This window comes from Callithrix jacchus, chromosome 10 (genome assembly GCF_049354715.1).
Source record: "Callithrix jacchus isolate 240 chromosome 10, calJac240_pri, whole genome shotgun sequence".
Taxonomy (NCBI): Eukaryota; Metazoa; Chordata; class Mammalia; order Primates; family Cebidae; genus Callithrix; species Callithrix jacchus.
The window spans coordinates 129264780-129290588 of record NC_133511.1 but is presented as its reverse complement, the minus strand read 5'-3'; the positions used below and the strand labels follow the sequence as shown (position 1 = coordinate 129290588).

Here is a 25809-nt window from a genome sequence, read left to right as displayed (position 1 = left end):
TCTGTGGAAGAGAGGCCCTCACCCTGAGGATCTGCTGGGTCCTGGCCCACTCTTGGTTCTGTCATGTGGCGGGAAAGAGAGTCAGGCAATCAGTGGAGCCTGCACAGGCCCAGACAGTGGGCCTGGGGCGACCCCAGGGCTGAGCCTCACTCTGGGGGTAACCCCCATCGGCCGCCTACCAGGGTTGTAAGGAGCGGGTTATATGGAAGCCGGCCCTGTGCCTGGGCGCCATGCTGGAGCGGCGTAGACGTCTGGCGATCGCTGGGACTTGCTTAGGCGCCTGCACGGGAGGCTCCCAGCCCACGGCACCTGGAGCCCAACACCGTCTGTCTTCCGGCCTAGGAGCTGATAACCACCCTGTACATCGGCTTCCTGGGCCTCATCTTCTCCTCATACTTCGTATACCTGGCTGAGAAGGACGCGGTGAACGAGTCGGGCCATGTGGAGTTTGGCAGCTATGCAGACGCGCTGTGGTGGGGGGTGGTAAGTGAGAAACTTCCGGGCGGGAGGGTGGGGGCGGCCCGGGCTGAAGAGGGGGCAGGACTCCGGGGCACTGATGTCTCGAGACGTTGCTGGTGGGGGCTTCTCACCTGCACGCTCACAGCCCCCTGTCCACACACCTGCGCTTCGAGCTGCCTGCACGGGTCCCCACACTGTCAAGTGCTCTGACATAACCGTCTTGAAGTTCTGAACGTCTCATCCTTGATTTGGAGATTTGAGCGGCGAGAAGTCTGAGGGTCACTGGAGCACGTGTCGGGGGCTTGGCGGTCTCGGCTTCCCCATGGCTCTGCCTCCCGCCGACATCCTGGGCTCCCTGTTCCCTGCCTCCACCCCAGCGGTCACCCTGGCAGGGCCCCTGGAGGGTGAGGTCAGACACATGCCTCACATGTCTCTGAGGTCCACACAGGCCCTGTGAGTGCCCCTGTCCCCAAGGAGCCAGACATGAGACAGCAAACAGGAAAGGCCACGATGGCTCAAGAGACCCTGGGAGAGAGGAGAGAGCTCCCGTGGATCCAGTGGACGCTGGGCTGCAAGTTCTGAGCCCTGTGCAGTGACAACCTAGGTGCAGCTGGGCCCAGGGGGAGCAGGGACCCAGCCTGTAGGCTCAGAGGCTGCCCCTGGCTGCGAAGGCGGGTTCCAGCCACCTAGAGTGGCCCAGGAGCCTTGGGGAAGTGGGTGTGAGCAGGCAGATCCTGCACAGAAACGTAGCCACCCAAGCTCAGTGAGGCTGCATGGGAGCGGTGGGGCTGGGTATCAGCCCAAGTATTCGGGGCTTCCTGGAGGGACTCAGGCTTGCCCATGGGAGAAGGAGGTGCGGCTGAGGGAATCGGGGCACGTCCTCTGAGCTTCAGGCTCCCTGAGTCCCGTATCACCTGCATGTAGGCCCAGCAGCGGTTTCTCATGGCTCAGAGGTACGCTGGCTAAGGCATTTTTAGGGGCAGGCCCAGCTAGCCAGTGTCCCTCTGGGAGTTGGTGGCTGCCTTCAAATCCTTCAGTGAAAACTGGCTTTTATATACACATGGAGCTTGAGGGTTGCTTCTGGGGGAAACACGTGGGTACCCCGAGGGGAGTAGCTGGCTAGAGGCTAGAGTGCAGGGAGGGCGTGACTCCATCCCTACTCCTCCCACAGCTGCAGGGCCAGGTGAGCCATCCAGAGGCCACCAAGGCCCAGGGTGGCACCATCACACCTTGAGGAGCAGCCCCAGGTGTGGTACGGGAAGCCCGAGCACTGAGGTGACAGGGTGTCCCCTGCTTCACTGCCACAAGCCTGTCCCCAAGTCTGCCCTCATCTCCTGCACTCTGGGCTCACTCAGCCAGAGAACAGGTCATAAGGGATCATGGTAGCAGCAGGGGCTGGGGGCTGGGAGGAGGCCATTGAAGCCTGCACAGGGTGGGAGCCAAGGCCTGGGGGCCACACACGGGCTGGAGCTGGGGGCGGCCAGGACAGCCGTGGGAAGCACATAATGGCGGTGCCAGAACCCAGCCTGTCTGCCTTGAGTCCTCCTTCCAGAAAGGACCGGCCTCGCTGGCTCTCGGGGCCCCCCTCCACCCTCAGAGCACATCTGGGCAGGACAAGAAGCCACCCGGCGGCTCCCCAGCCAGGCACGTGCCCCTGCGATTGCTGTGTCCCCTCCCTCCCCTCTGCCTTTCCCGGTGAGGCCAGACACCCAGCAGTGGCTCCTGACGTAGGCCAAGTAAGCAGGTTTTCTGGAAGCTTCCAAAGCGCCCGACTGCTGAGAGAAGGCAGGGGCACGCTGACACAACTCCTGGGTTGGGGCAGGCCGCGGTTTCGGCCTCTGCCTGCCTTCCTGGGGGCCCGTGTCCCCAAAGGCCCCAGTGTGGCAGGCCTGAGCAGGTCTGGGCAGAAGGGCCCAGTCCCCCAGCGGGAGCCTGCCGGCAGTGAGTGCAAGCGGGCAGGGCCTGCTAAGGGCCGGACTGCCCAGAGCCAGGGGAGTTCCCGGGAAGCTGGTGGCGAGGTGGGCAGCGAGGAGCCAGTGGGTGCTGGCCCCAGCACGGCTGATAAGCGGTGCTCAGCCTTCGGTGTTGGCCTGCCTGCCTTCCCGGCCGCCCGCTGGAGCTGTGGGCAGCAGACGCTACCCCCCAGCCCCCCAGTCCCCCAGCCCCCCAGCCCGCAGCAAAGCGGCCCTCCCACTCCCACACCTGTGCAAACATCCGCCCGCTGGCCGGGAACACGGCCCCTTTGTGCCCGGCTTGGCATCAGTGCCCCGGCCCGCACTGTCAGCTGCAGCCCGAGCCTCGGCCATCGCGCCCTGGCCTGGCCATTGTTCCCGCCAGGCCCTGCGCCCCTGGTCGCCCTGGGCCCCCCGCCGCCTGGGGCTCCAGGGCAAACAGCTCCCATTCAGCTGCCCTGCAGCTGTTGGGGGGAGCGGCGCCTGAGGCCTGAGCTACGGGCTGTGTTCCTGGCGTTTCTCGGACAAACAGAACTTGAGAAACGCAAGAGGGGGCAGCCCAGATGGGGGCTTTTTAGCCAGTTTGCCAATTCGCAACTGCGCCCTGAGTGGCTGTTTTCTTCCGGCTCCTTTGTCTTCGCTTCCTTTACCCCACAGGGAGTGAAGCTCAGCCCCGCCGCTGGGCAGCCAGGCCTGCTCCACGTCGGGGCCCTTACCAGGTGGGGGCGGGTTCCCGAGGGCCAGGCCGTTATCTTCATGCTGCATCTGCCCCAGGCCTCGCCTGGACTCTGTGGACTCCTCACCCCTCGGATACATCCTGGGGGTGCTGGAGCTGCCACAGCAAAGTCCAAAAACTGCTGGGCCCAGAGCAGCACAAATGCAGGAGCCCGACTCGAGGTGCACGCGGGGCCGGCCCCTCTGAAGGCACCGGGAGAACCTCTCTTCCCCTCTCCCAGCGGCTGGAGACTCCATCCGTCCCCAGCATACAGTGGCCTCACTCCTCTGAGTCAGGCCCCGTCTCTTGTAAGGACTCTAGCCATCTGCTTGAAGGTCCAGCCAGGTGATCCAGGAGGAGCTCATCTGGACTGAATCAAACAGCCTATTTCCAAATGTGATCCTGTTCTGTGGGGCCAGGTGGACATAAATTAGGGGGGTGCAGTCCCACCTAGAACACTGGGTGGCCCAGGTGGACTTCCCAGAAGGTCCCTTGCCTTGCTGGCCACCAGTTTCCACAGCTGTCCAGTGAGGGTGCCGGCTCAGTGGCTGAGTGCCCCCTCCGACCCCCTTCCCTGAGAAGGGTGGGGGTACCCGATTTGGATGTGAAAAGTCCCGGATCCCTGGTGTGGCGCCCGCCCTGGCTGCCGAGGCGTTTGGGGAGAATTTAAGACTTTTCTTTGCCCTTCGAACAAAATGCGTTTGTTTGTGTTAAAGTTTGAGTGGAGGGAAACGCCGTTTTTGCAGACACGGGCTCCTCTGTTCAGTGCCTGGGGGTCTCTCAAAACAGGAGGCGGCCAGGCTCTGTTTACCCCTCTGCATCTAAATTTAGAATTGAGAGTAAAAAAACTGGAATCCCATGCCTACATTTCAGCCACCTTTTGAAGCAGAGTCTGACTGCCTGCCGTTCACTCTCTCCTCACCTGGAGGCTCCACAAACTCCTGCCTCCCTGGCAACACTGCACCCTGGCAGGGCAAGGCCTGGAGGGGCTGGGGGGCTGGTGCAGGGGTGTGCATGAGGGCAGGGCCTCCCAGGCAGTCACAGGCAAGCCCTGTCGGCACTGCCCAGGGGAGGGGTGGTGTCAGGAAGAGCTGGGGAAGCCAAGGCGCAGGAGCAGCCCCCCACCAAGCACCCGGGTCAGCGTTCTTCCTCCCCCTGGAGTTCCCTGCAAAGGGGACCGAGTTCAGCTGCCCTGCTGAGTGGGCCTGGGGACAGAGGCAGAGTTTCTCCAACTGCACGTGGGAGACAGCAGTCCATCTCCCAGGGCCAATGCAGGGCCCACTGTGAGGGCTGCTGTGAGGACTGCAATCCCAGAGGCTGCCGCCCATCCCTTTGCTGCGGAGACTTTCCCTGGACCGAAAGGGCCTCCTGGTGAGCCTGGGCCTCTGTTTATGGACTCATTGGCTTTCGGTCCTGCTCTTTGCCAGGCACTGCCAGGGGTTTGGGCAGCCCCGTCTTGCGCTCTCTGTCACAGCCAGGGGCAGGAAGCATGGTGTGAGCTGCGGCTGGCCTGTGGTGGTTCACAGGTGGGAACCACTATGGGAAGTGCCACCAGGGTGTCCCTGCAGGACTTTCTCGGCCTGAGAGCAGGGAGGCCTCGCTGAGGAGGTGATGTCTGAGCTGAGACCTCCAGGCACAGTCCCCTGGGCCTCCTGCAGGCAGGGCGCTGAGCCTGGCTTTGCCTCGGGGAGGATGCAGCCTAGGTGCCACGGGGGTGTTGACAGTTTCGCTGCCAGCCTGTATGTGGGGCTCCGGCCTGCGTGGGTGAGAAGGGGACCCCATGTGGCGGAGAGGCCTGGCACTGGTCAATTTGTGCTCATTCAGTTACTGTCTCCTGCTCAACGGAGGTGGCTTTAGTTCGGGCTGTGCGTTTGCTTTTACCCTGAGAGTCTGCGAGCTTGCTGGCTTGTCTCCACCCCAACATGGCGGTGTCAGTCCCTTTGTGGCCCTTCCCAAGAGCCAGGCTGGAGTCTCCAGGGAGGCCCCACAGGGGCTGGGCGAATCTTTGGAATGTTCTCGTCCCCTCGGACTGTGCCTGGCCTATTAGAGCCCCAGGACCACTGGCCCCACCCTTCTCTGCCCCAAAGACAGTCCTGCCTCCCACCCAGAGGTCTCCCTCTGTCCACGGCTCTCCCTGCCCCAGGCCCCTCTCCTCCACCTGTCGGCCCTGCCCTCCAGAGTGTCACCCACATCAGTGGGGCCCTGGCCTGACCTGTCCTGAGGAGTGCACATCTCTGAGCTCTGCATGGGGGGAGCCCGCCAGCTAGCAGAGGTCCAGAAGGCTCTAGACTGAGGTGCTAGACTGAGGCTGTAGACTGCATCTCTAAGTCTGCAAGTGACACCGAAGCACTTTGCAAATTCCAGGAGTGAGTGACAGACTGGCCACGTGCCAAGCCCTCACCCAGCAGGCAGCCCATGAGAAGTGTTTTGTGATTGTGCACCTTCCTGAGAGGGGGAAACTGAGGCACGGAACAGGCTGGGGCTTTGCCTTAGGCCAGATGGACAGGGTGAGAACTGTCCCCCACACTCAGAGCTGCAGTGCCAGCCCAGCCTTGCCAGCAGGGCAACCGCAGGACTGCCAGGCAAGGTGTGGGTGCCGGGTAGGGCCTGGGGCCCTCACACACAGGGCACACATCCCCTGGAAGTGCTGAGACAGGCATTGTGCCATGAGAGGGGACACCTGCCTGGACCTCTGTGTGTTCAGCCTACTGTGTGTTTGGAACTGAAGCTGAGGGTGCGGCTCTGGGAGATCCTGTGTGGGCTTCCTGCCAGGCCCTAGAGAGAGGACCAGGCCTGGGAGGGTGCCCTTGGCCCAGAGCCTCCATGACGGGCCTTCTCATGGCTGGGGCCCCAGCCCCGTGACTTGGGAGTGGCTGTGGCCACATGGGATGTCCCAGAGGCCCCCTGCCCTCCCTGGAGCTGTGGGGCTGAGCCTGGGTGCTACACTCTCTCACCTCTATCCTCGGGTGCCTCTTCACAGGCAGGCTGGGCCCTCGAGGCCGGGTGAGGTCTGGGCCTGTGCCATGGCTGAAGCAGCCTCTTGGCCCATCTCGGGTTTGTCCCCTGCCTTTGCGGGGGGCCACAGCAGGGAACATGGGTCCTGCAGGCCTTGGTCCAGGTATCTGCCTGGCCACTTTCTAATGGGGGTTCCTCAGCACAGTGATTGCCCAGCCTCAGTTTCCTTCTCTGTAATCTTAACCTGAGGGTGCCGGCTGGGTTGTGACGCCTCTGGGCTACCCTTGCTCCCACTCTTGGCCACCCCTTCCTCTGGACAGACAACCACCATGTGGGGCCACCCCTTCCCTCTGGACAAATGAGGGCCAGCGAGCTCTGGGAGCCAAAGCTTGATGTACAGCTGGAACTAAGGTTTCTGGGCTGGCCTCCGTCCTCCCCTGGAGGCCAGCCTTGAGAAGACTGCTTCTGAAAGGAAAAAATAGAATCCCAGTGCCAGCTTCTCAGGGTGAAATGTGGGGGGATAGAAGGCTCCCCAGTGCCTCCCGCCCCTGCACACGGGAGTGAAGACACAGGCAGGCCCATGGGCAGGGGGGTGGGGAAATGTTCTGACCAGTGGGGTGTGGGCACCCCACTCTCCCCCACCATTCCTGCCACGGGCACGACTTGGTGTGCCTCGTGGGGCCAGCGCCCTGGCAAGGAGCTGTGGTGGCACAGGAGACAGGCATGTGTGTCTGCATTCCAGGTGGTGGGCCATCAGGGACTGTCCCCAGTACGGCCACCATAAAACAGCCCATTCCTGAGTTGCTCGTGTCTCAGTGCCGGAAAAACAAAGCACTCTGCAGGGAGGGGCCGTTTCCTCCTTGACTTGCGGAGGAGGGTCTGGGGCCGGGTCTGGCGGGTGGGCAGACCAGGCAAAGGCGGGCGGGGTCCTGGAGCTTGTCCTGGAGCTTGTGTGCTCTCTACGGTGGGCAACTCCCAGGGGCACTTCTGGGGCTGGCCTTTCTCTCCCGTCTGGGGCACCCCTGCCTTCTACTGACCCAGCCAACCAGCCAGCAGGAACCCACATGCACCCAGCTCGGCCCCAGGAGGTGACGCCCCCACCCTCAGCGGCTGTCACCTGTTTAGAGCCAGGTTTGGGAGGCGGTCTTACCTCACCTGCCACCTGACCCTGACTCCACGGCCAGCCTCTCCCATTCCACCTTCATCAGGGAGTTTCTGTGTTTGATTTTTAAATAAATCAAAACATGGTTTTTTCTTTTAAAAAGTCATGATTTTAAAACATTTTAAAATAATTTAGTGTTATTATTAAAGCTATTCTGAATGCACAGTCTGGGCCATTGGTTTTGGTGCCTGGGTTTGCCGGTGCCCCTTACACTTAGCACCCAAACTGCCTCGCTGGCCTCCCCCAGCCGCCTGGTTCCCCTCAGGTGGATTCCTGCCTCTGAGCCTGTCTTCGGTTTGTCCCCGACCTCCTCTGGAGGCAGCCGTGCCCAGACCTCATGGTCTCAGGGCCCCTTGGCATCCCTGACAGAGAAGCCTCGTGGGTGGGCTCTGCGCCATCAATAGTTAACACGGTGGGACCATGTAAAAACAATTCCATATTAATTTGTTAAAATAATAGACCCATTATGTTTTCATAAATAATTTTATGAAAAATCTCTATATTTTCCAAAACAAATATTGAAATCAAAATATGCATTTCTGCAAATCTCCAGAAAGCCTGGCTCCCGGAGGACAGGGATCCCCACGCCTGCCATGGGCGTGTCGGTCAAGAGCACGTCCCACTGCTTACACTTGGGTAGGCACAGGAGTGCCCCCCAACCATGGTGAGGGCTGCCACCCTAAGCCTGGCCCCAGCAGGTCATCCATGCACATTTGCCCGGGGAACACAGACTCAGCCCTGTCCTGGGCACAGCCCTTCAACCCTGTTCTTGTACCTGACCCCACCTTGGGCACTGCTTCGCCATACCCCACCACCCCAGCCTTGTCCTCCTGGACCTAGTGCTAGGAGGATGCCCAGACAGGGTGAGACTTGGTCCTGTGCATGCCAGCCAGACACACAGTGCTGAGAGGGGCCCTTCTCAGAGCGGAGGCAGAGCCAGGAGTGGAGGGGTGAGCCCTGCCTCAGGGCATCAGCAGGGGCTGCGTGGGCCCAGGCACAGGTTTGAGGGATGAGTAGGAGGTTGCTGGATGGACATATAGGACGCCAGCATGATCATACTGAAGGGGTGAGTGTCCCCCCTGAGAAGATTGGGTCAGACAGACTCTGGAGCCCTCCTGCTTCATTGTCCAGACTGGAGGGGCCCTCTGAGCTTAAGGCCAGCATAGTGGGTCCCGCTCTGTCCGGGCCCTTCTAGGCCCATTTCTGAGCCACTGTGTGTGCTTTCTCGGACTTGCTGTAGCCTTGGTAAATAGTGGATGTGCTGGGCCCCTGGGCTCTGGGCCCCACTGGGCTGAGAGATGGCCAGGTGGGAGTCACTTCCCAGGGCAGGACTGGCACAGGGTCTCCAGTGCCCCACCCAGTTTGCAGCCCTGTGTCTGCCTCTGCCATTTCCACCCCAGGGCACCTGGGCCCTCTGGGGAAGGTAGCAGCGGGCCAGCCTATGCATGTGGGTACAGGCCCTCTGGAGAGGGTCCCCTACAGACGAGGGGCTCTGGCTCCCCCAAGGCCCCCTTCTCTGCCAGCCACTGTCAGCCTCGCCCATGGCCTGGTTTCACCCTGTGCTCTGTGTTCTAATGTCTACACCTGAGCGTGCTGGGACATGGGGACCAGGCTGGGACATGGGGGGCAGGCTGGGACATGGGGACCAGTTCCCTTTTTACACAACCTTGTCATGTATCTGACGCATGTGTGTGTACCGTCTTGTGGCCTTTGCACACCGGGTCGTCATATGTTTCAGTGTGCACATGTGGAGAACCCCATCTCTGTGCGAGGCATGTTTGTGAGTGTGTGCCCACGTACACAGAGCCGGGTGGTCCACCGAAGGGGTCTGGCCGTAAACAGCTTCCTGTGTGTATTGTGCATGCGGCTGGGGGAAAGGGAGGATGTGTGTGTCTCTTAAGGACAGTGGCACTGCGGGGAGAGCTCTGGGTGCAATTGCAGGAGGTGGCCTAGAACAGCCTCTGCGGACGCATCAGTCAGGGCACTAGAGGGGCAGGGGCCTGGGTGGTGGCCGGGGCTCAGCAGAGGCGTGGCCTGCCCTGTGGCCTGGCAGCGGCGGCTGGCAGTTTGTCGGTGTTTGTTACTGTGCCCACCGGCGCAGCCTGGTTTCCCGAAGCGTGGCCGTTTCTGCTGCCCCAGCCTCCGAGCTTCCTGTTCCGGCAGTTCTGGGTAGTCGCATGTGCCATGTGCCCGTGTCTCTGTCCATGTGTACGCCCCTGCACCCCTGCCTGGCAGTGGCCACGGGGCTTCTCCCTACCCTCCCTCCACCTCAGTGGCTGGTGGAAAGCACAGGGTGGCCCAGGGACCCCAGTCTCATGGGGGCTCAGGTGGGCTGGGGATTGTTCTTGCCTTCCCTTGGAGTCTGTTAAATAGGCCTCGGGCCCTACTACCATCACCGCTGGGTCCATAGGGCTGGGAATCCATTGGAGGTCTCCATGTGGTTGGCAGCTGGGGGCTGCCTGGGCCTGCAAGTGGTGGCTGTCACTTGGCCTTGACCCGAAGCCCCAAGCGGAATGCTGGGCTGTCCTGAGTGTGGTGCCAGAGCAAGGCTGTAAAGACCTCCCACAGCCACAGCCATAGTCTGGGCCACCATGCCTGCCATCCAGGTGTGCCTGGGCGTGAGCGTGTGTGTCACAGGGTGAGCTGTGCATCAGGGGCACCCTGGGTCTCCTTATTGAGCTCAGCGCCAGCTCCCGGAAACCAGCAGGCAGCCCGCACAGGCCGGGCCCAGCCGGGTGGGCTCCTAAGTCCTGCAGGATGACATTTCCAGGTCCAGGATGGAAGCCCCAGGAAACAAACCTCAGATGCCAGCGGGAGGCAGGGTTGGGGGGCGGGGAGCCTCCTATTGTCCCACCACACGGCCTGGTCGGATGGCTCTCCCACCAAGAAGAAGGCTTGAGCTGCGTCTTGTACTCAGAAAACAGGAAAATAAAACATCTGGTGCCTGGAGTGGCGTCAGGAAGCAGCACGTCATCCCAGCCCCCGCTCTTTGTCGACGACCAGCCTCCGTAGGAGCTCCCAGTCTCCTGGGGGCCGGCACACAGCAACGTCGGTGGCCCCGAGGCCCAGCCTCCCAGGGACGGGCAGGCAGACAAGGCAGCAGGTGTGGGTGGGCTCCCAGGCCCACGCTCCCAGCCAGCAGGCCTGGCCCTTTGTGGGTGCTGGGTGCCTCACACGTGCTGGTGGGACATGTGTATGGCACCAAGAGCCTGGGAGACATGCGCTATCCCGTGGCTCCGTTCCTGGTCCTTTGGCCGAGTCACACAGGGTCGTCCTGGGGATCAGAGTCTCGCTCATCAGAGTGGTGGGTGTGGGCTGAGCGTGGTCCTCCCGAGACTCCAGACCCATCTGTGGCTGACCGCTGTCCCTCTTCCTGCAGGTCACGGTCACCACCATCGGCTATGGGGACAAGGTGCCCCAGACGTGGGTTGGGAAGACCATCGCCTCCTGCTTCTCCGTCTTTGCCATCTCCTTCTTTGCGCTCCCAGCGGTAGGTGCTCCATGGGAGCATTCTCCCCGGCTCCTCGGACAGCTGGGGCCCTGGGGTGGCCATACACCCCTTCCCGTGAGCAGACCCACTTACATTCAAAACCAAGATGGTGCTTCCCTTCCAGAAGGTGCTGCACTCCAGAGCCCCACCTGCCCTCCCTGGCCCCTGGGTGCAGCCTTCCCATTTCCAGTCCCCACTGGGGTCCTTGCAGGCAGTGCGGGAGCAGCCTGGTGCGGCTGTGCTTGTAGGCAGTGCAGGGCAGGCCTGCTCCCTCAGCCTGGAGTGTGGGCAGTGCGGCTGCCACATCCCATGGAGGCAGAATCTTGTGCCCGGAGAGGGAGCCTCCACGCTGTGGCTGGCGGGGGCTTTGTTCCATGTCCTTTCCACAAACCACAGACTGTGAGGTGATGTGTCTAGTGTGCTCTGCCTGCATGTGGATATGTGTGTGTGTCATGTGTGTATGGGTGTGTGTTTATGTATCACAGGGTATGTCCTACTGTATGTTATATGTGCCATGCATACTGTGTGTGTATTGTATGTGCACATGTTGTATTTAGCATGTGTGTTGTGTGCACATGTGCATTATACATGTATATCAGCATGTTTGCACATGTGCTTATATACGTGTCACAAGTATGTAGATTATACATCTACGTGCTGTACATCCATGTAGATGCACACAGCATGTAGACATATCTATTGTGTGTGCATGCGTCACGTGCATGCACACAGAGTTTGTGGCACACACATGCATGTGTACCACATGGCCCCTCCGTGGACAGCTCCCTAGCTGCTAGTAGAGTCCTTTGCACCCCATCAGCCGTCCTTGGGGGTAGCAGCGGTCCTCCTCAGCTGAGGGCTGCCTTCTGACTCCCGGCCCCAGCCCAGTGGTACATACAGATGGATCAGCCCACTTGGCCCCCAGAACAGTCCCTGGGAATGAGTGAGAAGCTCCAGCCCCCCACCCATGGGACTGGGCCCCTTGCTGGGGAAGCCCTGGGGTGTGAGTTCTGCCCCCCATGCTGGCCCAGGATAGGCAGCCTGGGCCAAAGGTGGGACTTGGGGGGCTCCTAGCACAGACCATGTCTGGCCTTCCCACAACGGTGACTGCCAACCATGTCCTGAGGCTGCACCCAGCTGGCAGTGGCCAGTTCGAATGGGAGCCTCCTGCCATTCCTTCCCAGGGGATCCTCGGCTCGGGGTTTGCCCTAAAGGTGCAGCAGAAGCAGAGGCAGAAGCACTTCAACCGGCAGATCCCAGCGGCGGCTTCGCTCATCCAGGTGCGGCGCCCGCAAGGCCCTGGCTGCTGCCATTGCAGTCACTGTTTTCATTTCATCCAGCCTCCTGGCCACTGGGTAGAACCACCGTTGGCCCCTGCATCAGCCCAGCTGGCCTTCCACGTGCTCTGCTTGTGGAAGCCTTGGCTTCTGTGGCGACAGGGTGAGCAGGGGGCGCTGGAGCCTTTGTTCCTTCAAAGCCGCTCCCATTGAGGGCCACGCCCTGTGGCCTGGAGAGGAGGCATGACCATGCCAGGAGTGAGCGTGGTTGGCTCTGAGGCTCCCTGCACTCCCGTTCCCCCTCCTACTGCCCAACAACCTCAGGGCTGCGTCTGGGAGGGGGTGACCAGGTGACTGTCCCCAAGGGGGTGGGACCCAGATGTGCAGTTGGTGCCATCTGGACGGCCTACATCTCTCAGGGCTCGGGAGGCCCTGGTGCCTGGGGGTGAGGAGTGGCGATGGGATGGCACGGGCCTCCCTCTGGGCTCACAGGCCAGCAGGAGAAGCAGAATCCTGGAGCAGCAGGGGAAGGAAGGTTCTGGAGGCAGGGGGAGGCAGCCAGTACCAAGCTCTGGGGTGCTGGGCTCTGTCACCCCAGGATCTACAGAACCCACCAGAGAACGGGACTGCCCTTTTAACTCAAGCAAAGACTTCGCACAGGAGCCCTTTGAAAATCACATCCCATGAGTCTCTCTCATTGGCCACTGCAGGGCCAGGGCTGCTCTGAGGAACAGCCGGTGAGGGGCCCGAGGGTGGGCACTGCCAGGTTGAATGACGGTGCCTAGCTGGAGATAGAGCCTCCTCCCAGTGCAGTGGCTGGGGGCACAGTGTCAGCTCCTCTGGGCACACTGGGCTGGATGTCCCCCAGGAAGCCTCAAGGCCTGGGTGGCCCCTGCTGGCTAACCCAGGCAAGGCCCAGGCTGTCGGGGGCCAGTCACAGCCCTGCCAGGCTCCTGACTCAGCCGGCGTAGGGCTGTGTGCTCCCACCCTAGGCCTGGTTTTTGTGGCTCCAGTTTCTCCTTCTGGGGAAATCATAAATCAGGCCCATAAACCCGCCTTTGTCCTGGCATGAGCAGGCTGGCCACCTACCCCTCAGGAGACCAATTTGATTCTGGTCCCACTCCCCGGGAACTACAGGTCCTGTGAAAGGGGGCTCCTTGGAAGCTGCACACGAAGGGGGTCTCAGGTGACTGGCACACGCAGGAGCAGGGCAGGGGTCCTGGGGTCTGCCAGGGGGGCGGACCACATGGAGTGTCAGCCTGTGTGTGTAACGCTCAGACCTCAGAAGGGTTGGGCTTGTGCCCTTGCCTGCCCTGGGTGCCAGCTGGGAGTGAGGGCTGGAGGTGCCCCTCGCCAGCTTCTGTGTCTACATGGGGCTGTCACCCAGGGGCCTACCAGTGTAGGGGCACATTCTCTACTCAGCCCTCTCTCAGGCTCGTGTGGCCAGTGATGACAAAGCCACCAGGACATGTCTTCATACAAGGCCCCAAGAGCCCCTCCTGCCCCATCCCTGTCCACCTGGACACTGCACAGCTGCCCCCCCGCGCCCCCTGCCAATAGCGTCCCCTCCTCCCACCCTTCCCATGTGATACAGGTGGGGTCTCTCTGAAATGCCGGCTTCAGAGCTGCACCCCTGGCTGTTGGAGGCTCCCCCAACTGCAAGGTGGGACTCACAGGCCTCCAGGCGAGGTCTCGCCACCTGCCAGCCCCAGGCACCCTACCTCTCCCTGCCCCCCTGCTCAGCACCCACAGGTCCTGGGCGACCTCTCTTTCTCAGCCCTTCCTCACTATGTGGCTGCCGGTTGCCCATTTCTGCACTGGTCTCCTATGCACGCTGTGCACCCTGGTACCCGGCGACTGTGTGCAAACTACCCACCTTTGTGAGTCTCGCCCTTGGCTCAGGGCTGGCTCGGGACTGGTCTGCAGGAAGGCACCAGGCAGATGGAAGGGCAATAGACTAGGGGTAACGAGCGAAGACCTTTGTGGTGTCCCAGCTCTGGGCAGCAGCTGGCCCATGAGGCAGTGAGCTGTCTGGTGCAGCAAGGGACCAAGCCAGGCTGCCTGGGCAGAGGGTCTGGGAGCTGGGACCATGTCAAGCCTGTAACTCTGAGGTCCCAGACCCTGCCACCCAGAAGGGAGCGACTAGGCCTGGGGAATAGGGAGTGGAAGCTGTAGCTTGCACAGGGGTCCCCACTGAGCGGCTCAGCAGGTGACAGCCTTTCCCCCTGCCCAACCTCAGACCGCATGGAGGTGCTATGCTGCCGAGAACCCCGACTCCTCCACCTGGAAGATCTATGTCCGGAAGCCCCCCCGGAGCCACGCTCTGTTGTCACCCAGCCCCAAACCCAAGAAGTCTGTGGTGGTGAGTAGCCCACCTGCCACCTCGGCAGGCCCTTCTTGCCAGCAGGTGGGGTGGCCGTGGGGACACAGCCCAAGGCTGGGCTCTCACCATGCATCTGACCTGGTGCAGCCTGTGTCAGGGCATCAGCTTCATTCCGGGCACTGGCTGTGTGCCTGATGCTAGGTTCCTGCCATCCCACTGTCCCCCGACTTGGGGTTGTGTAAGACTGGTCACTCCAGGGCATGAGAGGTCCCGAGAGAGAGCTCCAGGATCAGGACGGGCTCTTCACAGGGCCTCAGAGTTGGGCTTTCCACACAGGACACAGTGGGTGGTAAGCAGTGGGCAGTGGGAGGTGGGTAGTGGCAGGGAAGCAGCAGGGATGGGAGGTGAGGCAGGGGCGCAGCGAAGGGCATCTGGAGGTTGCAGAACTGTGGAGTTTGGCAGGTGCTGGGCAATCATCTCGTGACATGGCTGAGGTCATGAAAGGGGTCGGGGCTGATGCGGGCATGGTTCCCCATCCTGGCCCGGGTCCACACTCTTTGTGGAGAAACCTGGCCTTCCCAGTTTCCAGCTGCCAGTGGAGCCTCCGTGCCAACTGTTCCCGGTGCTGGAATGTTCCCCAGATTTGCACACAGCCTGCACCCTCACTTCAGGTGCCCTCTTCGGGCCCTGCTGGCCCCTAGTCTGTTCCGCCATATGTGTTCACCCCCACTGGTCACAGCCCCCATTACCACCTCCCCTGGCACCATCTTGTACATGTGTCTGCTTCCTGGTGTCCTGTCAGCTCCAGTGAGGCCATGAGCTTGCAGGGCAGCAACTGGGCCAAGCCCCTCTTAAGGCCCCCAGCAGCCCTGCCCTGTCTGTGTGAGGACTCTGGAGCTGGCCCCAGGCCCCTGGTCCCTGTTGGGGTGTATGTGACAGGGGCTGGGCTCAGGGTGGCTGCATGGACACTCCGGGGCCAGTGCAGGGCCTGGTAGATGAAGGCCATGAGCTGCTAACCTGTTGTCTGTTTTTTAGATAAAGAAAAAAAAGTTGAAGCTGGACAAGGACAATGGGGTGAGTCCCGGAGAGAAGACGCTCACAGTCCCCCAGATCACGTGCGACCCCCCGGAAGAGCGGAGGCTGGACCACTTCTCCGTTGACAGCTATGACAGTTCTGGTGAGAACCCCTCAAACAGGTGTGGGGTGCAAGGCTGAGTAGGTCACTGCCTCTTCTGGGAGCCCAAGCAAGCCAACGAGTTTCTCCCTTGGGCTGGGGTCTCTGTTGACGAGGCACGAACAGACAGAGAATGGAGCTCCTAGAAACTTCTATAAACCTTCCAGCTGCCTTCCCCTCAGAGTCTTCCCAAGGCGGGGCTGGCCACACCTTCTGTTCTGAGAGGAAGCCTGGGCAGGTGACTGGAGGGGTCACCTCCCCCAGCTGTGCCGAGGGAAAGCAGTGTTCTTGATTCCAGCTGCCTAGCTTTCTCCCAGTGGAGCCCACAGCTATGGGTGGGAAGTGGCTAGGGTGACCTCTGGGCCCACTGGCAGAGAGGCCAGAGGTAAGGGGTCCAGGGATGGAGCCCTAAAGGAGCAGTGCCAGGCCTGGGTAAAATGTGAGGAACTTGACAGCACAGGCCCTTCTTATGCAGCCCGGGGCCCGAGTCTATGTGTGACAGTGTGGCTGGGACCTGGTCCCTCCTCTCACTCCTGCAGCAGGGGCTGGAATGAAGCCACCTGTGGGACCTGAGAGTTGAAGGGCAGACCTGTCTAGAGTTTATGCGTCCTCCGTCCTGGGCGAGGGGCTTTACCCGCGCTAACTTCTAAGTATGGCTCTGTGACAGACATGGAGAGCGAGGCCCTGGAGGCTGGGCTTGTGTGCTCCAGCCACACAGCAGGGAACACAGCAGTGCCCGCTGTGGCCGCCACGTGCCTCCCACCAACTTCTGCTGAGCACACACATAACGGGTGACCTGTGGTGATGCCAGGGTGTCAGCGCTTGGCTTCCCACATTTCTCCGGGCAGACCTGGCCTCCCGGCTGCAACAGGAGGCACAGGTGATGTGTCTGTCATCTTGAGACCAGCTTTGAGACAAACATCCGTAGGACAGAACCATGCACTGGGCAGCTCGACGGAGTGTGAGGGGCTGGGACCTCGTGCTCCCTGGCCGTGGATGAGGGTTGGGGCCCAGGGTTGCGACTCAACCCTTGACAGTTAGGAGGCGTGGAAGGGATCCCACTTCTCCCTGGGAGCTCACACTTCTCTCGCCTGTGACTTCGATGCCCACTTCTGGAGACTGTGATCTCAAGCTGCCAAATTCTCTAGCAGCTCTCTTAAAACTGAATATGAAAGCGTCTGGCTTTTTCTTTCCTCTGAGCCATGTGGGGTATTTGAGATGGCTGTGCTGCCACCAGGGCAGGGCGTTGGCTCTCAGCACCTCGTGCGAAGGTGCCATCTGTGGCCCTGCCGGTTGCTTCCTCTGACGCAGCTGTGGTGGTAACTGTGCCCTGATACAAAGATGGTGCTTCCAGACGCTGCGTGGCAGCACCGCCGCAGGGGCCCTGGCAAATGCTCCCAGAAGCCCCCATCCCAGGGCATAATCCCCCAGAGGAAAGGGTGCCTGTTTGGAAAGCATTTGGTTATCACGGTGCCAAAAAGCAGCACCGGTTTAGGCCCCAAGTGAAACAGTGGCCTCGCCCTCCCAGCCTGGGGGAGCCTTCATCTTCCAGGAGGTGGGGAGCGCAGCATTCGAAGCCCTCTCCCCTCTGACGACTTGCTGTTGTTCAGACAGACATCACGCACTCGGGCCTTGTGTTGGCTCCTGCCCACCTGGTTTCTGCCCACTCGGTTCTTGCCCACCCAGTTTCTGCCCCTTGAAGTCTCAGCCCCCTTCTTCCATGACTCCAAGGCATATCCTCTAAGGAGGCTTGACCCTGCCCTGGAGGGACCACTCCCAGCTCTCCCTGCCTTCCATGCCCTGTGGGAGGGAGGACTCCAGGCGGCCCAGTTCCTTGGAGGCTGGACCCCGCTGTTTCAGACTCTGAGCTGTTGTAAGCCAGGCCCTGACTCAGTTGTGCCAAGCGGCTAGGGATCCATGCCTGGCAGAGGAGGGGCCATACACCTTGCCCTCCCATCCAGGTGACATGGTCCGTGGTCCATTTCCTCCTCAGCAGTTGTCCCTTTGTCCTTCGGTCATTTTTGCATCTATGTCTCCCCTCTCAGATGTCTTCCTAGTGCCTGGGACCAGACTGAATGTTCTAGCTAGAGAGCAGTTGTGGGGATGCTGTCACATCTTACCAGTGGCAAGGGGGGGGACAAGCCCACAGTGTTCCCAACTCTGTGCTCGTGGGCACTGGGCCAGCCCACCAAGCTCCTGTTCATTTAGGATGGGTCACCTGCATCCTCCTCCTCGCCAGGAGGCTGGGTGGTGCCCCTTGGGTCTTTTCTGGGCATCCCATATGGGAGTCACCAGGCAAGACCAAGTCCAGGCACCCGCCTCCCCAGGGCCTCAGATGCCATCAGGATTTGGCTGGGACCTGACCACATCTCAGTGAGCCCCTGGGACATGCTCCCACCTGCCCGCTGGAGCTGGCACAAAGGGCGATTGTGCCAACCAATGCCCAGTGTCCCCACAGCTCCGGATTCAGGGCTGGGACCATTGTCTCGATGCAAATAGGGGCTTTCTGCGCATGCTAACGGGCAGGTGGGCGTGGCCGGGGGCTGGGGACGCAGCCTGTGTGCAGCCTGGAGAAGCATCGCTTGCTGCTTGCTGAATGCGGGGCAGCCCGAGTCGCTGCCGTCCATTCAGCCTGGTTAGTGTTATTAAGTCATTAGTGCTGTCTGCGGAATGTTAATGAGGGAAAGTGCAGAGAAAGTCAGGCGCCTTTTGTGGAATGCCCCTCCGCGGAGGAGTTCTTTCTTTCCTAACGTGATAAGTCAGCCCAGGCTGGAGCTACCAGATTTCTGGAGCCTGAGCTGTCGGCCTGGCCCCCAGAGACCCAGAGCGGCCCCTGATACTCCTGAGTCCCCTCTGCCCAGGAGGCTCTTGTAGAGATTAGGGGATGCTAACCCCAGGGCAGAAGCCGCTCCGGGAAGTCCTACAGCCCCTCTCCTGCAAGGTGGGTGCGAACAGCCACACTGAGTTCCCCCGAAAGCCAAACCCAGGCCTCCACCCTGCCTGGCTGTGCTTGTTGTTGTGTGGGCCTGCAGCTTAGGGCGCCCACCTGTTCGTACCATCCACCTGCACACAGGCCCCTTCAGCTCGGGCTCTAGCTGGTGCAGTGCAGTGGAGAAAGTGGAGAAACTGAGGGCCAGGGCCATGCAGGGACCTCCCAAGGACACGTGTGTGTCCAACACCCCACCGAGCCTGCCAAGAGGCACATGCAGGTGTGGTAGTGGCAGACCTCAGGGGAGTGAGGCTGTGAAGCAAGAAGGCCCCCCAAGGAGCTCAGGGAAGGGAGGCCAGGAAGCAAGAAGGCTCCCCATGGTGGCAGCAGAACAGACTAACCTGCAGCCAAAATGGGGCACGTGTTCCCTGCAAAGCAGCCTCCCTGAGGGGAGGAACCAGCCCCCATCCCACGTGGCAGGTTCTGCTGCTGCTCCCCCTAACCTTCTGACCTGGGTGAGGAGGGAGGGGAATGTCAGCAGCCGCCCAGCCCAAGAGCCCAAGCTCACCAGAGTCTTTGCCGTGCAGTGTCACGGACTCTGCTCGTGAAGGACGCTCATGCGCGGGGACCCAACCATGCGCTGCTTGGCTTGGTAGCATCAGAGGGACTGGCACCTGCGAGGATGTGGTGGTCACTGGCCATGCCCAGCCTGGAAGCCTGGCACTCGCAGCCCGGCTGCTGCTGCCTTGGGGTCCTAAAGATCCTCTGCATGCTTTTGGGGTGGGCCAGATACACAGACAGCCTCCTGCCCAGAGGATCCAACGGGCATGAGCCATCCACATCTGCAGGTCAGAGGAGGCCTGGGCTGGAGCTGCGCACTGGCCATCCTGTCCCTCTGTCCCTCACTCAGAGCCACTGTGTTCCCTCCGCATGAAACCATCTTTCCTGGATCCCAGGAGTCCTGAATGAAGGAGCTGCCTCCATTGTGCGCTGCCTGCCCCGCCCCTCCTCCACTCCAGTTGTCTCTACAGCCAGGTCACCATTTGACCAGGTTGTCCAGTCCCCTTCTCGAAGGGGAGGGACGCTTTGTTTTTTGTCACTGACCCTGAGCTGGTACCATGCCCAACCCATGGTGGGCACACGATAAAAATGTGTGGCTGTGCCACCGGCATTTGTCTTGACAAATGGGCTGGAGGCGCAGGACTGGCCAGAGGTGGCCTCCTAAACACCAGAGTCCTTAGGAGGCCACAGGAGACTTCCCCAAATCCACTGGTCCTAGAGGCCTCCTCAGACAGGACGCCTCCAGAGGCTGCTCGGCTGGAAGGTCGTGGTCTGTGCCATAGGGCAGCGGCACCTTCCTGTCTGGCCTGGATGGGGTTCTGGAGGGCTTCTGGGGAGGCGCCTTCAAAGCTGTGCCTCTGTGGGTCAGCACGTGTTTGCCGAGTGAGCTGGGACTATCGTGTGGTTTCCCGTTTGTAAAGAGGAGTAGCATGCTGGAGGAGCACGCATCACATCCAGGGGTCCCAGTGTGGCCTGGGGGCTTGCTGTCCACACGCGTGTGTGCTTTTGGAGGCATGCATCATGGAACACCTCTTGCTTCTGCACTGGTGAGGCTGATTCTCACAGGGTCAGGCTGTCGCCTCGTCCTGCTCCCCGCTCGGAGTCCTCAGCCCAACTCAGCAAGCCTGGCCTCTGACCCACTCCTCCACGCAGGGCTGCGTTCTGATGGTGCCGTTTTGGCGGCCGCCACAGGATTAAATCCTGAATCCTTTGCCAACTAGAATCAAAAGTCGCCCAATTCGTCTGGAACCTCCCTAGGCTCTAGACCCCGCCGTCTCCCGCCATTTCCTGGGCCTTTGTTGCCTTAGCGTTTTGGTTATTTCTTTTAAATGATCCCCTTTTTGTTGAAATTGCATACATCTAGATATTTACTCGCAGATTTGCAGTTTTCTGTCTCACCATTTGGATTTAATTTCCTTTTTCCTGAAGTCCGTGCTTCCTTCGGTGAAGGTAAACCCCGGGTTTCTGTTTGCCGGAATTGTTTTCACTTTGCCTTTGTTCTTGGATGACGGTTTAGTTGTGGGGAGAGTTCCAGGTGAGTGTACACTTTCTGTGAAGACTCTGGAGCTACCACGCTGCTGGCTCCTGGCTTTCCTTTGTAAGTAACCTTCCCTACCTCTAGTGACTTCAGAAACCTTCCTTTCGACTCTGGTGTTCAGAAGTTTCACTGCTCTGTACCAAGGCGGTGGATTTATTTATTGTGCGTACAATGTATTGTGATTGCTGAATCTGAGGGTTTATGTCTTTCATCAGCTGTGGAAAGTCAGTACCATGATGCTGTAGAATATTGCCTCTCCTAAGGGTTCTGATTTTCCCCAGAAACTTCTATTTGACCATCTCATTGTCCTTCTCGTCTGTCTCCCAGATTTTCTATCTCTGTCTCCCTCTGCTTTATTCACAGAATTTTCTGTGCAGTTTCTAACTCTTGGGATGTTTCTGTTCCACTGCTTTATCCACCCACTGAGACTTCCAGTTACGTATTTTTTCATCCCTATAAATCCTTGTACATGGGTTTAATTTGCTTCATTTTAGCATCGTTTCCCTTTCTCGTATTTTATAGCACAACTTCAGATCTTTAAGCCATTTGGAAATGCTTATTTTGTACCCTCTATCCTGTCATTTCATCATCTGCAGTTCTTGGAGAGACTAATCTGTTCACTGTGGCTATTCCTGACTCTTGCTCATGGTGGCTCATTTCATTGTGAGTTTGCAATTTAGATCATGAGCTTGTGTGGTGGATATTCCTGTTTGTGGGGTTCCTGTGTGTCCTGTATGAGGGTGCATACCTCTGGAGAAGCTGTACTTACGCTTGTACAGAGTGACCCAGTGAACCAACCCAGGACCTTCATGATCTCATGTTTTCGATGTGGGACCTTCTAGACAATCTATGCAGTGTAAACAGGAACCCCAGTCTCCGGTGAGAGCAGGGCTAAGTTACACATATTGAGAGGAGAGTTTTATTTTATAAAGTAAAACTGTCTTTATTTGTGGAAGAAACTGTTATCTATGTAGAAAATCTGATGAATAGACAAGATGGCCACTGTAATACATGAGTTTGGTAAGGTGGCAGATACAAGGTTAATCTGCAAAAGTCAATTCCATTCACACATTCTAGCAGCAAATAACCAGCAATTGAAAATTTTTTAAATACGGGCACATCTCATTCTTATCTACTGCACTTCAGTCTGCTGTACTTTGCTGATAATGCATTTTTTACAAATGGAACGTGTGTGGCAACCCTCCTCAGGTTGAAGCTGATGCTCATTTCCCATTTCAGTAATCCTGGGGCCCTAACGAATTATCCTACATCCACTCTGCTTACAGTCTATAATGGAACCACAAAGCCTGATGATGGTATGTCTGTTGAAAACACGGTTTACTGAAAATGTTGAGCCCATTGTTGAGACCTACTGCTCAGACAAAAAGAAGCCTCTCAGAATTTTGTTAGTGCTCACTGACAGTCCACCTGGTCACCTAAGACCCCTGATGTAAAGGTCCAAGGAGATTAATATTGTTCTTATGCCTGTGAATATAACAGCCATTCCACAGCCCATAACCAAGGAGCAATTCCAACTCTGAAGTCTTATTATTTAATAAATACATTTTGTAAGGCTGTAGCTATCATAGATAGTGATTGCTTTGATGAATCCGGGCAAAATAAATCGAAAACATTTTAGAAAAAGATCACCATTCTAGATCCCACTAAGAATATTAGTGATTCTTGGAGCAAGGTCAAAATATCAACATTAACAGGAGTTGGGAATAAGTTGATGCCAATGTTGATGGATGACTATGGGGGGTTCAGGATTTCAGTGGAGGAAGTAAGTGCTGATGTTGTGAAAACTGCCAGAGGGCCAGGCGCGGTGGCTCATGCCTGTAATCCCAGCACTTTGGGAGGCCGAGGCGGGTGGATCATGATGTCAAGAGATCGAGACCATCCTGGTCAACATGGTGAAACCCCATCTCTACTAAAAATACAAAAAATTAGCTGGGCATGGTGGTGCGTGCCTGTAATCCCAGCTACTCAGGAGGCTGAGGCAGGAGAATTGCCTGAACCCAGAGGCGGAGGTTGCAGTGAGCCGAGATCACGCCATTGCACTCCAGCCTGGGTAAGAAGAGCAAAACTCCGTCAAAAAAAAAAAAAGAAACTGCAAGAGAACTATAATTAGAGGTGGAGCTGGAAGATGTAGCTGAAATATCATTAGTTGTTAGAGAAATGCAAATGAACTACCACTACCCAGTTAGCATATTGTCTAAAATTAAGGAGGTTGATGATATCAAGTGTTGGTAAAGATGTGACGGAGGTGGAACTCTCACATGCTCCCAGTGAGAATGCCAAGTCCAAAGCCATGCAGCCATTTGGGAAACAGTTCAGCAGTTTCTTAATGTGTTAAATATATACCTACCACGTTATACAGCCATTCTATTCCTAGGTATTTATCCAGGAGAAATAAGGTCATATGCACACCACCACTATATGCAATATTCACGGCAGCTTTGAAGAACCTGGAAACCCAAAACTGGAAGCAACCCAAATGCCCATCAACATTTCAATAGATTTTTTTCCAAGTTGTGGCATATTCCTATAATGGAATACTACTCAGAAATACAAAGGAATGAACCATTGATACACCTACACTATGGATGAATTGCAAAATAATTATGGTGAGTGAAAGAGGCCAGACAAAAAAAGAGTACATGGTATCTTATTTATGTAGAACTCTAGAAAATGACCACTAATGTCGGGTAATAAAAAGGTCAGTGGTTATCAGTGGTTACCTGGGGATCAGGGGTAGTGATAGGAGAGGGAAAGACAAAAGGGCACAAGAAAACTTTTGGGGCAGACAACATCGCACGCTTTAAACATGCAAGTTATATCAATTATGCCTCAATAAAGTTGTTAAAATAATATATATAATAAATACATATAATATAAATATATAATAAAATATATTTTCCATAGCAAAAAATACCAAAAATATCATTTTTTTTAATGATAAACCAGTTGCCACTCACATATAGGCATAGGGCTAATTCAATTGCTATATAAAAACATTCTTGTGGGCCAGGTGCACTGGCTCACCCCTGTAATCCCAGCACTTTGGGAGGACGAGGCGGGTGTCTCATGATGTCTCACTTTGGGAGGTCAAGACCGGCCTGACCAACATGGTGAAACCCTGTCTCTACTAAAAACACAAAAATTAGCTGGGTCTGGTGGTGCGCACCTGTAATCCCAGCTACTCAGGAGGCTGAGGCAGGAGAATCACTTGAACCCAGGAGGCAGAAGTTGTGATGAGCTGAGATTGCACCACGGCACTCCATCCAGCCTGGGTGACAGAGCAAGACTCCACCTCAAAATGAAAACAAAAACAAAAACAAAAAATGCTTTTGTAAATCAAGATAAAAGTTAAAGGATATTAAAACCGTTCAAATAAAAGGAAATACCAATAATTCTTAAGAATGAAAATATGGGGCCGGGCGCGGTGGCTCAAGCCTGTAATCCCAGCACTTTGGGAGGCCGAGGCGGGTGGATCACGAGGTCAACAGATCGAGACCATCCTGGTCAGCATGGTGAAACCCCGTCTCTACTAAAAATACAAAAAATTAGCTGGGCATGGTGGCGCGTGCCTGTAATCCCAGCTACTCAGGAGGCTGAGGCAGGAGAATTGCCTGAACCCAGGAGGCGGAGGTTGCGGTGAGCCGAGATTGCGCCATTGCACTCCAGCCTGGGTAACAAGAGCGAAACTCCATCTCAAAAAAAAAAAAAAAAAAAAAAACAATGAAAATATGCTGGCCAACTTCAACTATGACAAGAGAAATGCAAATTATATTAAAGCAATGGGGTTTTTGAAACTTACCTGATTATTAAATATCAAAGAGTTTGATAACACTCTATGGGTGAATGTGCAGGGAAACTCTCAGCTTCGGTCACTGGTGTTGGAAAAAAAATTGATACAACCTCTGTGGAGATAAATAAGGGAACTTCAATCAAAATTAAAGATGTATATGGTTTTGAATCATTCTAGAAATTTACTCGACACATATCTTACACATTTGCAAAATAATCCATCATGAGGATATTGATCTCTACAATTATTAAATAGGAAAAAATTGCAAACCAGCAACATACCCCCAGTGGAGGTCTGCTTCAAGTATCGTATTTCCATTAAGCTGCCATCAGAACTGTGAAGCTGTACTCCCATCACTGGTGCAGGGCATCCCTGATATCTGATACTAGAAATAACAGTCTATCTTTCAGAAGAGTATGAAATCTCCCACCGTGTGGGCAAGTACAGTGGTTTACAGAATGAAGTTTTATAGACCTTGTTCTGTGTCCTGGAACCATTTGAAGGACATTGGGAGTTTCTTTTCTGTAAAGGTTAAATAGAACTGAATTGTAAAACAGTCTGGGCCTGATACGTTTTATAGGAGATCTTTAGTAATTTCTCTTTAGTCTGTTTTATGATCATTTGTTCTAAATTAGTTTATTGCATCTTTTGGAGTAATTTATTCATTGCTATTTAATTTCCTCAAGTCTTTCAATTGTGTTGCTACTCGGTCGCAACTAATTTTTTTCTTTAGTGATTTTATGGTCTTTTCCATCAAATATCTTCATTTTTCTTTTCCTTTTTTGCATGAACTTTTGTAGTTTTGCTCCTTTTTTCTTAAGCACATGAGAAATTAATCTATTTTATATTTTGTTATCAGAAGACTATCTTTGTACTCTGTTGTCTATTTCATTAACCTAAATTGTATATCCCCTTTTCCTGGCTAACTATATTTTTGTTTACTTTTACTTAATAGTCATAGGTCATTTATTTGAAGTCTTTCTAACAACATTTTTAAAGGCTATAAATTTTCCTCTGATTGCAGCTTTAGCTGTGACACATAGATCTGATTATAAAATATGTTCCTTTTCATTGCTTTCTTGATAGTTCTTCTATATTTTGATTTTTCTCTTTAATCTAGAGTCTTTTAGTGTCTTAATTTTTAAGCAGTAAATTTTTATCACTGTTATTTATTTCTAATTTAATAGGCTTACAGTGAAAGGACGTAGCCTATGAAGTCTCCACTTTTTTTTTTTTAATAAAGATTTTCTTTGTGTCCAAGTATGAAGATAAGATCATTATTTTGGTAAATGCTCCACAGACCTCAGAAAATATCTTCTGTATTTGTAGGACACAAAGTTTTATTTGTATGCATGGACAGATAAAATATATGTTGAGATGGATTATATAAACATACATGTATATACTTACTCATTGCCTCATTAAGGTCTGCTCTGCCCTCAGTTTAAAAAAACAAAACTAAAC

The 25809-nt window shown here is 56.4% G+C and overlaps 1 protein-coding gene across 5 annotated transcripts in view; it reads left to right on the top strand.

Moving 5' to 3' along the window:
- Nucleotides 1–25809, top strand: part of KCNQ1 (potassium voltage-gated channel subfamily Q member 1) — a 403111-nt gene that overhangs the window by 122934 nt on the left and 254368 nt on the right. For 4 of the 5 annotated variants that reach the window (XM_035263711.3, XM_003734333.6, XM_078341764.1 and 1 more), the window contains exons 6-10: nt 343–483; nt 10623–10733; nt 11918–12013; nt 14250–14372; nt 15369–15510. In XM_035263711.3, the coding sequence (XP_035119602.1) occupies nt 343–483; nt 10623–10733; nt 11918–12013; nt 14250–14372; nt 15369–15510 (613 nt within the window). The remainder of the gene's footprint in view (nt 1–342; nt 484–10622; nt 10734–11917; nt 12014–14249; nt 14373–15368; nt 15511–25809) is intronic. The other variant, XM_078341766.1, reaches the window with a different exon arrangement.